The sequence below is a fragment of the Ptychodera flava genome, chromosome 22 (genome assembly GCF_041260155.1).
Source record: "Ptychodera flava strain L36383 chromosome 22, AS_Pfla_20210202, whole genome shotgun sequence".
In the NCBI taxonomy this organism is placed as follows: domain Eukaryota; kingdom Metazoa; phylum Hemichordata; class Enteropneusta; family Ptychoderidae; genus Ptychodera; species Ptychodera flava.
In genome coordinates this window covers 27,776,480-27,788,956 of record NC_091949.1, presented here as the reverse complement: position 1 = coordinate 27,788,956, position 12,477 = coordinate 27,776,480, and the positions used below count along the sequence as shown (strand labels likewise).

The window sequence follows — 12,477 nt, the reverse complement described above, 5'->3', positions numbered from 1 at the left end:
AGGTCACGCTACACACGAAATATGCTTCTGGAAATTTTTGTGCATGAAGATTGCAATTCATAATAAGATGTTATTTTTTTTGAATACGCGTCTACCTTTTTGCTTTGTTGCTTGTTTACGCAGTGTTTCTGACTGGAAGTGATCGTATCCCTATCCTTGGCATGAAGACGCTGAAGTTCATCATACAGGCCGTGCATGGTGGGGAGGAGTTCCTGCCAGTGGCACATACATGCTTCAACCTACTGGACTTGGCCGTGTACAAAAGCAAAGCCAAACTCAAAGAGAAGCTTTACTTGGCCGTTAAGAACACCCAGGGTTTCGGACTGGTCTGAGGGTGAAACCGATCTAAATAGAATTCAAATTGAGTGAAAAATCCCACCGCTTGCACGCCATGGGTATTGTAGAAGATCAGACAGAGATATTAACAAAGAAGAGTTAAAGTGAGTGACTTCTAGTGGAAGGCTGTGATCCTAGGAGCAGCAGAGGAGGTTCACAGATGACAGTTGACTACAGATTTCTGTAACAGGAAGATGGCAGGAGTGATCCATTGGCACAGTCTAATCAGAAATGAAAAAGATCAAGGACGTGTTGGAAACATGTTATTCATTTACCTTGTCTAGACCACTCTGCAGAGTGTGATTGTTATGTGGCCTTGCTTTGAACTTGACTTGAAATATTGTTTAGGGTGTCTCTTCTATTTTAGTAATCATCTTGTAACAAACAAATAGAAGAGAGTGTATGAAACAATACTCAATATAAATTCTGTGGTATTATACAATGCTGAACAAATTTGCCATGCTCGTTAGTCTTTTTGAGGACACTGGCCGTTGTTTCAAGTCAAGTTCAAGAATTCTTCAAGTGTGCTGGCAGACACTTCCAAGTTGGAATCCTGTCATCACATTGTGACTGTTCCATTAACAAGCTGCCATTAAGTGCAATTTTTTAATCTCTCTTTTTTTAAATGATCTACATTCTCCGGCAACTTTCAACACTACAACAAGACTGTTTAAAGGACTTTCAACACTACAACAAAACTGTTTAAAGGGATAAAGTCGGCCATTTTTCATGAATTTTGTTTGATGCAAGACACTACTTATATTGTTTTACATGTTGAAAGATAATGAATGAATGGGTGACCATGCATATACCGGTATTCAATCCTGGTTTTAGACAAATTAAATGAAACCATCACGAAAATGAATTAATGGTCATGACCATTAATTCATTTTCACGGTAGTTTCATGTATCGTGTCTAAAACCGGGGTCTAATATATGCATGGTTACCCATTTATTCAGTATCTTTCAACATGTAAAACAATATAAGTAGTATCTTGCATCAAACAAAATTCATGAAAAATGGCCGACTTTGTCCCTTTAATGTCAGTTGATACAAATACTACATAAGACAGTAGTTCAGATGTCTTTTCATGGACAAGTAGCCTTTATCATCACAAGGAGTAAAGTACAGGGGCTTGACAATCAGATGTTGTAATCTCTATGGAAATTGGCAGTTGGATGATCTTGTCCAGAATAGTGTTACCTTTAATTTTACAGTGTGTTATATTTATGATGCAAATTAACTCAGATAAGTTTTTGAACAGTAGAACTGACACCAGCAACTTTCATTGTTGTTGAAAATAGATGTGTGATTTTATATTACAAATGTACCGCTCCATGAGCAACTCAGTGCCTATGTATCTGATGGAGTGAGCTGTTGAGAAAACACAAATGATGCCATATCTCTCCAAGTCACTAAATTTTTAAGTTTAGAGACAATATTTCCTTAAGACATGAAGTTTACAACCAAGTTTGCCTCAATATGGAACAGTCCAGTATTTCTGTTGAAAGTTTTGAAGTTGCAGTTTCATCCGGAAATCGCTTATATAAAACGAGGAGATAGTGAGCAAGTTCAAGGTTAGATTAGAAATCCTGATGAATTTGAGGTACATTGGTGTTTTCGTAGTTTTTTCAAAAGTTTCCCCTTAGAAGCGTGAACATCACAAAAATGTTTTATAGACAAAATTGGAAATGATTATGATTATTAATGTTATTACTTGTGGGTTATTGACATGGGGAGTGCGGAGATTGTTAATTTGTGATGGTTCATTCTCTAGAGAGAAATACATGATTGGAACAACATCACATTGATGCAAGGTTTATAGTCAGTAGTATCCTTGGTGATATGTGTTTATAAGGTCAAAGCAGTTACTTTACCATTGGTTTGTGTGATTCATCTCAATTTTCAGAGATTTTCTTAAACTTAATTGTTCACCAGCCTACGCAAAATGTTCTGTACATATTCAGCATAATTTCAGGGTGTTGTTAGATACCCATCATACATATCATTATATTTTCTTATTTGTGGCCAGTGCAACGGGTCAGACATTACCAGCATTGCAGCCTTGAAGAGTTGTCCACTTTCATGGCAGATCGTCCATGTAGCCGACACGAACACGAAGTGTGTGTTACCGGCTACCAAAACCATTAGAAATAGTAAAGAATGAGCTACAAAATCACCGTCAGTTTTAAGTTGCAGGTAGAATAGTCTGTGCCTTTGTAAAAAATACTATAAAAATAGTAGAAAGTGAAAAACCAGCTGAAAGTTAGTTGAGGAGACCTTAACCGCATATCATTTGCATCTCATTGTCGGCTACATGGACTGTTGTCCACTTTCATGGCCCCCATATGATATTACATCCTGTCGTTTTCTCTGATGTGAGCCCACCGTTTTTTATATGAACTCTGTAACTCAACCATATGCACCAATGTCTGTATTCACAGCTTCTTTACAACAAAATGTTGAATTTTGAAAACAACAAACCATCAGTGTACTAGGACAAAGGTCATGTAGAGGTCGCAATGGTGTGTGCATGACAAGGACCAGATATTTAACCATTGCACTCTTTAAAAAAGTTTGTTAACCCTTTGCTCCTTTGTTTTAATCTGGATGATGTCAAGGGTTAGCAGGGGTCACGGTTCAAAGGATAATAGTAACAAATTCAGTCACCCTCCATATTCGTTAATACAAGAGGCTGTCAACAGCATTCATGTACAGGACAGATGCAGAGAATGTTGTCAAAATTCTAGGGGACTAGGTCATGTACTGGTGTTTACGATTACTTAGTTTTACCAAAAGGTTCAAAACCACACAGCAGTTTCCAAAGAGGTCAAAATGGCACACAGCGGTTTAGTAGTTTACCAGGAGGTAAAAAACCACGCACAGCATTTGATTTGTGAATGTTTCGAAACTTTCACAATCATCTATCCACTGTAGTAACTTATTTAGATCAAATCTATACTTCACCCATTCTTGATATTCAATGAAATATTTTACGGTCTATACCAAAAAAATCAAGTTCCACGGACAACTGTCACTATGCATGGCTTAACATACATGTACATGGTTGCATAAAGTTTGGACCTCATGCAAGCTTTTGTAGTAAAATCTGTAATGGCAGTTCCTTTCATATAGATAAAGATAGCAGCTTTCCCTTACATCATGGCAATCTTTATTTGTCACAGGAAAGCAAGTCGGATTAGGAAAAATTAATTTTTTTCAGAGGTCACAAACAGAACCATCTGTTTATATTCAGCAAAGGGGTAATTTTTGACACTTTTGCAGTTGTGTACTGTTGTCATTTTGTACACTGAGTGACTTTATGCAAATATTCCATGTTTTCTTGATATCACTAAAAGGTCAAAATTGAGCGTTTCTTACCTTTTAACCCTGTATACCACCATGCTGTGGTTTGGTCCAAATCCATTGTTTTCTACCATGACGGGTTGACTGAGAAACGGGGAATTAGGGATGAACAGGTTAAAGAGATTCTATCTCTGGTATTTATTTGCCAATCATTGATATTTTGTTATAGGTAAAGGGGAGCAACAAAATACTGATGAAATTTTCACCGGTAAACATGGCTGACATAAATTTTCTTCCATGTAAGATACATGCAAATTTGCAGTGATTGAGTAAATCCTGATACTGTTCTGAAACACTCGTACAGTAAGTGTTCATTTGAGGCTTTGAATTCGTACACTGCCATAACTAGTGTACTACCGATGATAATAATGAAACAATGAAATCATGTTTGTTTCAATGCTGACAGTGTTCCTCACTGATGTCAAAGATGTACAGAAACTGATTACAGGTTCTTTCACAGAATTGCCGGCACCGTAGTTTGATATTATTATTATTTTTAATATATTGTGGATAATCCTTTTATTTTAAAAATGCTATCACTCAGTCTTGGAGAGTCTTGAGTTCTGTATCTACATCCTATTGTTAATAACATGATAGTCTTCCCACTTATTCTATATACTCTTAAGCATGACTCCTCTTTTGTGCAGTGGTTGTCTTCCTTGTTTTTATATATATATATTAAAAGTGTAATTGTATTTATGTTTAAAAATGCATGTAAATTCTTTCAGAAGTCAAATAAACAGGTTCCAAGAATTTGAATTGAGATAGGCACCTCTGGTCCTAAATGCTGGTCAATGAAATTAGTTGCATGTGTGTTGGATTGTGTGTAGAACCAGCAAGATTTGCCGTGTGTAAGTGCTTTTTGTTTTGTTTGTTTTTGTTAAAAGTTTAATTCACAAAAATCTTTGATATTAGGTATGTCGGTGCTTTTTGGTCCAGGTTGTAGGTCACAAAGCACCCTCACATGACGGATCTTTCAGTCCTTAGTTCCTCAGCATGGTTTGTGAGTAGAATGCTTATAAAAAACGTGTAATTGTTATATCAAACAAGCTGCAATCTGCATAATCATCTTTACCAAAACAGCAGAGGAAACTAAACTATGAGTGAATCAACAGGTCTTGAAAAGAGCAATGAGAATCATACTTTCTGAAATATTGATATCTGATGTAAGATACTGATGGCAGGTCGGATTGTAATTTAGGAAATCGGTTTTACAAAATCTAATTGGTAGGTTTTAATCTCTGATAATGCTGTATTCACAAACACCTAGAGAGGGGGGGGGGGGAGAATCCACAAAAGTTCTCTGATTTGTTTCAAATGCCCCGGGTACCGAACTCACAATTCATTCAAATACCCCCTTTCTGACTTTCTATAATTGTGAAACCTGTCCTCTAATAAAACTTGCCTGATTTTGAAATAGACATTTTTTCAGTGTTTGTTTTGACATATTTTCTCTGACAGGAAAACGTCATTTTGTGAAACAGAAAAACAGCGATCACATAAGAAAGGTTTGGAAACAGGATGACTTCCCTCATCTGTCAGGAAAACTGAACATAATTAACATAATTGTATAGATGGAACATTAGCCTGTACAGTACCTTTTGGCCAATTTTTCAGGTTATTCTGTTTATCTAACAGCAGTTTCTTGTTGTAATCCCAACAGCATGCCAGAATAGCAAAAATTCTGTTTGGCAAAATACCCTGTATGCGTCTGGACCGTAATCATTGTTATTGATGACAAATGAATTCTCGTCTAGACTTTAATTCAATTTTAAACAATAACAATGCTGACTGTGCACATGGCTTGTTGATAAGTTGAAAATTGGACATCTTATCACGCCTCAGGGAGTACAACAAGAAACTGCAGTAGATATACAAAACATAACTACGAAAAAATTAACCAACAGCTACAGCCATAAATGGACAACCAAACTCATATTTCATATCAATCAGAGACAGTTTTGTTTCGAGTTCCCCTTTAAGTTCCCAAATCCCTTCAAATTCCCCTCCAACATACCCTTGATATTTTCAAATTCCCCATAAACTCTCCCACCTCCTCCCTCCAGAAGAGTTTGTGAATGCAGCCTAAATAAAAATAGATTATTGATGGATACTTGTGGGGAAATCTCCAATAAATTGCACGGTCTATGAGTACTGCCTGATGATTGCCTGATATCATGCAAACATGTAAAATCTGTCTGATGGCGTTAGAGAACTATAATTATCTCCCCTACTCAAACAATTATCTAGACTGTGTAATAGACTATACTGATAATGATTCAAACTGTCAAATCTGAGAAACTAAAATTATAAACTCTATAATAAACGACTGCAATAAAATCGTAAAATCTGTTCTGAACAATCCAATAAAATAAACTTTGTGAATACATGAAAAAGCTGGAAACTCAAATATAATTAAGTGTTATTGTAGTATTGAGATTTCAATTTATGGCTGGACTGAAATACAACTGTCAGCAATGTAAGTGTACGTAACACACAGGCTGAGTTACTAAGCTGAATACTGAATATTACAAAATTTTTTGGTGTAAAACTAGAGAGTTGATATGAAGAGCAAAATACTGAAAGAAAAGTGTTAAAATTTTGTTTGATATCGTTAAGTTGATAAATATTTGGCCATATAATATTGGGGGATTGTCTGAATACTTTTGATCATATAGAGGGGATTTGAAATGTTTTTGAGGGTATTGAGGTGGATCAAACACAAATTAAGATTCCCTCAGCCTCACCCCACGCGGTATTTGTGAATGTAGTCTAAATGTAAAACTTGCGGGAGCAAAAATTATCTGTGCGTTTTACCTGTCAGAATTTTGAGTTGACACAAAACAAAGAATTGATACCCCTGCTGCGGTGCGTGATGGAGGAGGGCGTCCCTGTCTCTACCTTAGTATTAAAGTGATACCATTTTTGAAATCTGCTTTCCTCATGAGACAGTCTACTTCTAATGTTACAGTTAGTTTACAAATTGTTTTTTTGTACAGAAATAGAAAGAGTTTGGCAAGTTTTAAATCGATCTTTCCTTTTTTACCGTGTTTTTCGTGTGGTGTTCTGTCACTTCCTTCGGTGAAGACGAAACCCGGAGATACGCCCTCTAACGACGCATACCACCACCACAGGACGTTGGCGTGTTGAACGGGTTTCCTCCAACTTCAAATTCATAACCTTCCCGATTTTCAAGTATCGAACGAAAGAATTCAATTATATTGTCTTTAGCAAGAGATGCGCACTCATATTTAAAACTTTTATGAGAAATGTAACAAATAAATTGGAAGTTCAAATTTTTAGTATAACCGAAACTCCAGACATACGCGATACATATGCGCAGTGAGAACGGAAGTGTTGGTAACCTACCTCGTGCATCACCCATAACAGTCACAGCAGGAAAGCTTGTCGTTTCTTAGGGACCGTTCAGTTTTTACGGCCGGGGGGGGCTGGCAAAATCTTGTCGCCGGTGTTCAAAAAAATGATGACCCCCCCCTGCATTTTTCGCGAAAAAATGATGACCCCCCCTTTGTCAGACGAAAAAATTTGATGACCCCCCCCCCCCCCCCCCACTGAAAAATACCAAAACCCATATGTCAAATTTACCCGCACGGTTTGGATTTGAACTCTGGTACGCGGCGCACTTTATTCGTGTAGCAGAGATGCCAGTGTACAAGCTTCTCAGCCACATCCATGCAAACGTCTGTTAATTAGGACGACTGTAAGGCAATTTTTAACTTCATTTCCATAGACAACTTATGTCCATGGACATTGTATAAAGTAAACTTTATTGGAGTGGTTCGCCAAAGGCAGCCCTCCGGTTAAGAGGGTCATGGGCCATTACGTAAAGTCAACTTTATTCTAGTGGGCAACCAAAGGTGGCCCGCTGGTAAAGAGGGTCGATCATGGCCATTGCATGAAGTAAACTTTACTGAACAGGGCCGCTGAAGGCGTCCGGCCATTAAGATGGTCATGGGGTATTACAATAAAGTCAATTTATTGTAGTGGGCCGCCGCAGGCGGCCCGCCGGTAAAGAGGGTCGATCATGGCCATTGCATGAAGTAAACCTAATTGGAGTGGGCCGCCAAAGGCGTCTGCCCGCTAAGAGGGTCATGGGTAATACATAAAGTATATTTATTGTATTGGGCCGCCGAAGGCGGCCCGCCGGTAAAGAGGGTCAATCATGGCCATGGCATAAAGTGGACTTTATTGTAGGTATTATGTTTTTGAAAATGTGGTGACCCCCCCCTTTTCTACCAGTGAAAAAGTGATGACCCCCCCTTCTTGGATTCCAAAATTATGATGACCCCCCCCTGGATTTTGCCGGCCCCCCCAGCCGTAAAAACTGAACGGTCCCTTAGTTATTAAGAACAGAAGCGGGGTGTTTAAATGGTGAGAAATTGTTTAATGAAAATCGAAGGCTCGCGAAAATAGCCGATGTTTACTCCAGTAATAGCCATTTATGGGTGTTATATAAACGCCAACGATAATGAAAGTGAGAGAACAATCGGGAGATTTATTGAAAGCCGGTTTGACCTTGACTGAAAATATTGCAAGTATTAGTAGTGCATGCAAAATATTGTACATCCTGACTATCTTTATTCTTTTTCAATTACTCGTAGGGCTGCGTTTCACAAATAATGGTGGTGGATGCTGGAGCAATCGCAATTGAAATCATATTTTTTTCAAATCCCCCCTCAATACCCTCAAAAAAGTTTCAAATCTCTCATCTATATGATCACAATTTTATCTTATCGCCGCATATTTATAGTATACGGGATGTATGTAGAGAGAAACAAACATGTATTGCGCAATTCTGCACGCAGATGTTCAACACTACCTGTTTAGGCCAAAAAAAGAAGAAGAAATGTTTCTGGTCAGCGCGCGTCACTTGAACAACAGCGCGTCACCCTTTTTTTCCTGTTTGTGGCCGGCGGCCGTGGCTGACACCAAACCAAAATGGCTGAAGAGAAAGAGAAAATTCTTTGGGGGGGGGGGGGCATGATCAGTGACTGCATGAACAGTATATATGTGACTATATTGATAAAAATATAAAACTGACCCTCCTCCCTCCCTTGAGGGAAATAAAAAATAAATAAATAAATAAAATGCGCGTCGCCGCACCATTTTTTAAAGAAAGACCTGACCAGAAACATTTCTTTTTTTTTTTTGGCCTTATCAGCAGTTTTTAGAAACAGTCTTAAATTGATTCATTTTTAAATGCAACAATGATCTTTTTGGATTTATCAGTCTAAGCCGACTTGGGTTAATCCAACTCTGGCCAGGTTAATGGTACCCGCTGAAGAGCACACAAAACGATGATCATGAGAGGGTATGCAAATTGATAATTCCTGGCTACATCTTACCAAAGTGTGAGTCACTCAGAAAAGTGACCTACCGAAAAAATATTTTCTCAAAATTACAAGACACATACGACTTAGGTGCTACTTTTAATAAAAAGTTTTAAAAAATTGACAATACTGCAAGTTAAAGTAGTCCATCAAATAAACGTTTTAATCTCTGAAATTGTGGGTGTAATAATGGCAAATTTGGTAGCAAATAACTAATTCCATTTAGTCACACATTTTTAATTAGAATCTTTACTGTACAAAGTTTTACTTCGTGTTATTGTACTACGAGAAGTGAAGATTTCGTTCACTGCATGAACTTGAAATAAATGTGTTTATACATCAAGTTGATTTCAAGTGATTATCTTGTCTTTTTAAAAAAATTACCAGAATAAAGTGAGATATGTTTCCTTAAAAACCGTGGCTTTTTAGCGTACGTTTGTAGGAAATCTAGCTTGCCGACTCCATCTTTTTCCTTGAATATTTGATTATTTTGGTATACCAGAAATCAAAAATCTGCAATGCAAAAGTATAACAATAGCTACAATTTTTCTGATAACACACCGTAAAGCAAATAATATTACAAACATAAAATTTTGATACTTTTGAGTATTTTTTTATTAACTCTAACCTCTTGTTTTACATCTCATTGTGTCGAAATATCCAGTATTCAGCGTATCAACACAGTCTACATATGTAATATGTACACTTCCATTGCTGTCAGTGCATTTCATATACATCGAATTGTCGATGTACCATAAGACTGCTGCATATTGATACTCAGGTTATAAAAATAAATTCAAAGCATATCAACACGATTTAAAAAAATAACTACAATAAAGTGATGCTGATACACAATATTATACTTTAAAAAATCACAAGTTTAACATATCTACTGATCATTCACATCTTTGTTGCACTCTATTATATGGACAATGTACTCATTGTAAAATGACAAATATAGGTAGCCATATAGGAATAGAAGCAAACTTTATCATCACTTTCAAGGAGATGCACGTTTTTTGTCTACCGTAGTCAACACTATTTTGTGAACACTGATACACCTATTGATGGCCATTGCTTATTGTTAACTGCCAAGTCTCCTGGTCTCCAATGTGTTGCTTTCCTGCCCAATCTTGTTTATGCATATTTCACAGCCATGTAGCGCCATATGACCAAAACTTTTCTTCAACTAAATCAGAGTCAGAGCTCTCTCTGTCACTGTCACCGCCCGTATGCATAGACAGTGACACCACAGGGTCTGGAAAGCAATATTCGTCTAGAAGTTATGAATATGATCAATAAATGTCATGTATTAAACTTTCTTTTCATTAGACAAGCCTTACCTGTGTCTAGTGTGTGCCTATTACTTTACCCTAGCTAGCTCTGTATAGTAATTCGTATTTCAAAGAAAACAGTCCATATCTGTTAATTGCCCTCAATATTCCCCTTCACTAATTTGTTCTGCCAATCACCAACGTGGGGCTCATCGCCCTCACAGGCGTACGGAACGTTTCGTAGATCGTCGTCGGATGGGAAGTGACTGACACTGTGAGGCCGAAGGCCGAACTTCGGTACTGTAGGCCTATAAGTATTACACAGTACCGAGGTTCGGCCTTCGGCCTCACAGTGTCAGTCACTTCCTATCCGACGACGATCTACGAAACATTCCGTACGCCTGTGATCGCCCTGACCAAATAACTCGTTAGCAGCTCATAAGGTAGTCAACCTTATGAGCTGTGAATGCAGCCTAATTACGCACGTGTGTTCCGTGCCCTCCCATTTCGAGCACTTTCTCTGGCGCCCCCTATCTATCGGTCGGGCATACATGTGCCTTTTCTGCTCTGGTTTGAGCGCCACCACACGAACATTTTTATCTGATTGCGGCAACAGAAACAATTTCACAGATCGCGATCACGCTGTCGATCCCGATATCATGCAGAGCAATACACATACATCATAAAGAGTAGTCGTAGAAATATTTTGTTTACTGTTTTCATTTTGTGGATTTCTTTTCTTTTCTTTTCCATCTATTTCGAAGTCGCTCTAAATCTCAGCAAAAACAAACGAGTAAAATGTAAAAAATATAGATCTCGGGATTGAAAAAAACACCTTTCACATATAGCCTAAGTTTTTTATATCGTACGTGACTGTCACCCCACCAACTCTGGAGCGACACGCATCCCCTGCGATCGTTCATTCAGTTCCAAAATCACTTTCACTTCGGGCGGAAGAGGTTCCATGCCATAGACCTCCATTGGCGGCAGTAATGAGGACAAGATATTATTATCTGTACAGTATGTTGACATACTTTGAGAAAGTGGAGTGTGCTAGTCAATAGGGTAAACAGTGGGACTTAAAACCACGAGCAGGCTAACGAGTTACCCTGCCAAGCTCTGGTCTAATCTAAACAGGAAACCTACGCTATACTATAATTAATCGGGACAGTCCCAACACTTTGAGACCAGGCCCCAAATACGATTTGGTACTGTATGGCTCGGCACATGGATCCCGTCTTCAACAGGCCACACATAGGGCGGAAACGCGCTTGACAACTTGATAACCGGTGTGAATTGGCCGCGGTCAACTGCGATACATCCTGACAGGACCAGGACAAGTTTGTCCGAAAACAAATTAATTAACCGTGAAGCGGTCTTTTGTTTCCGCACGCAGACTGTGTCTGCTTTGTCAATGATGGAAACCATATCGAACCTGGCTTGAGATATCGGATCACCTGCTTTGATCACATTTCCGCCCTTTTAGATAACCCAGAAAAAATGAAAAAGATTTGCTTTATTCTGCAATCTTGGCATGAATGTTGGTTGAAATGCCTTTAACCTTCTTCGCCAGCACTGGCTGTTGCATCCCGGTAGTTGATGCATTGCCACCAGTCTGGGACTTGAATTTGACTGTCAGAGTTATAACTATGCCAGCAAAAATTGTCAAGCGGGTATTAGTAGCTACAAGCATCCCCCAGCTAGCTATGAAAATCCCGGGAAGAAGCCCCTGTATTTGATCCCCAGTGCTGTGTTGAAAGTTGAAGTTGCCTAGTAACAGTTGTGTCCATGACAACTAACCGCGATGACGCACATTCACGCATCCATCTGAGAGGAGAAACAGACGCGTATATCAGCGGATAGGAAACCCAATTTCAACTTTTAAGTGAAAGCCTCGCGCTATGTTTACCTGAAGCCCGTTTTCGTTGCCTAGGCTCTTTCTTTTTCTTCTGAATTTCTAAACTTTAATCTAAACTTCCAAACACTGGCAAATTTCAACCTTACACCGCATTGTCACCTAAAAAAACATCCTTTCGGTTGAGACCTGTGGGCTTACTTTATTTATCATTTGTGAATACACGCTTTAAAAGTTTGACAGATTTATAAAAACCATCTGTGCGCCTTAAGTTCCGCCCATTATCGCCTCTAC

At 38.4% G+C, this 12,477-nt stretch overlaps 1 protein-coding gene across 2 annotated transcripts in view; it reads left to right on the top strand.

Moving 5' to 3' along the window:
• Positions 1-4,503, top strand: part of LOC139123111 (probable E3 ubiquitin-protein ligase HERC4) — a 30,489-nt gene extending 25,986 nt beyond the window's left edge. For both annotated transcript variants that reach the window (XM_070689123.1, XM_070689122.1), the window contains exon 20: positions 124-4,503. In XM_070689123.1, the coding sequence (XP_070545224.1) occupies positions 124-332 (209 nt within the window). In that variant the 3' untranslated portion in view covers positions 333-4,503. The remainder of the gene's footprint in view (positions 1-123) is intronic.
• Positions 4,504-12,477: the final 7,974 nt, after the last annotated feature.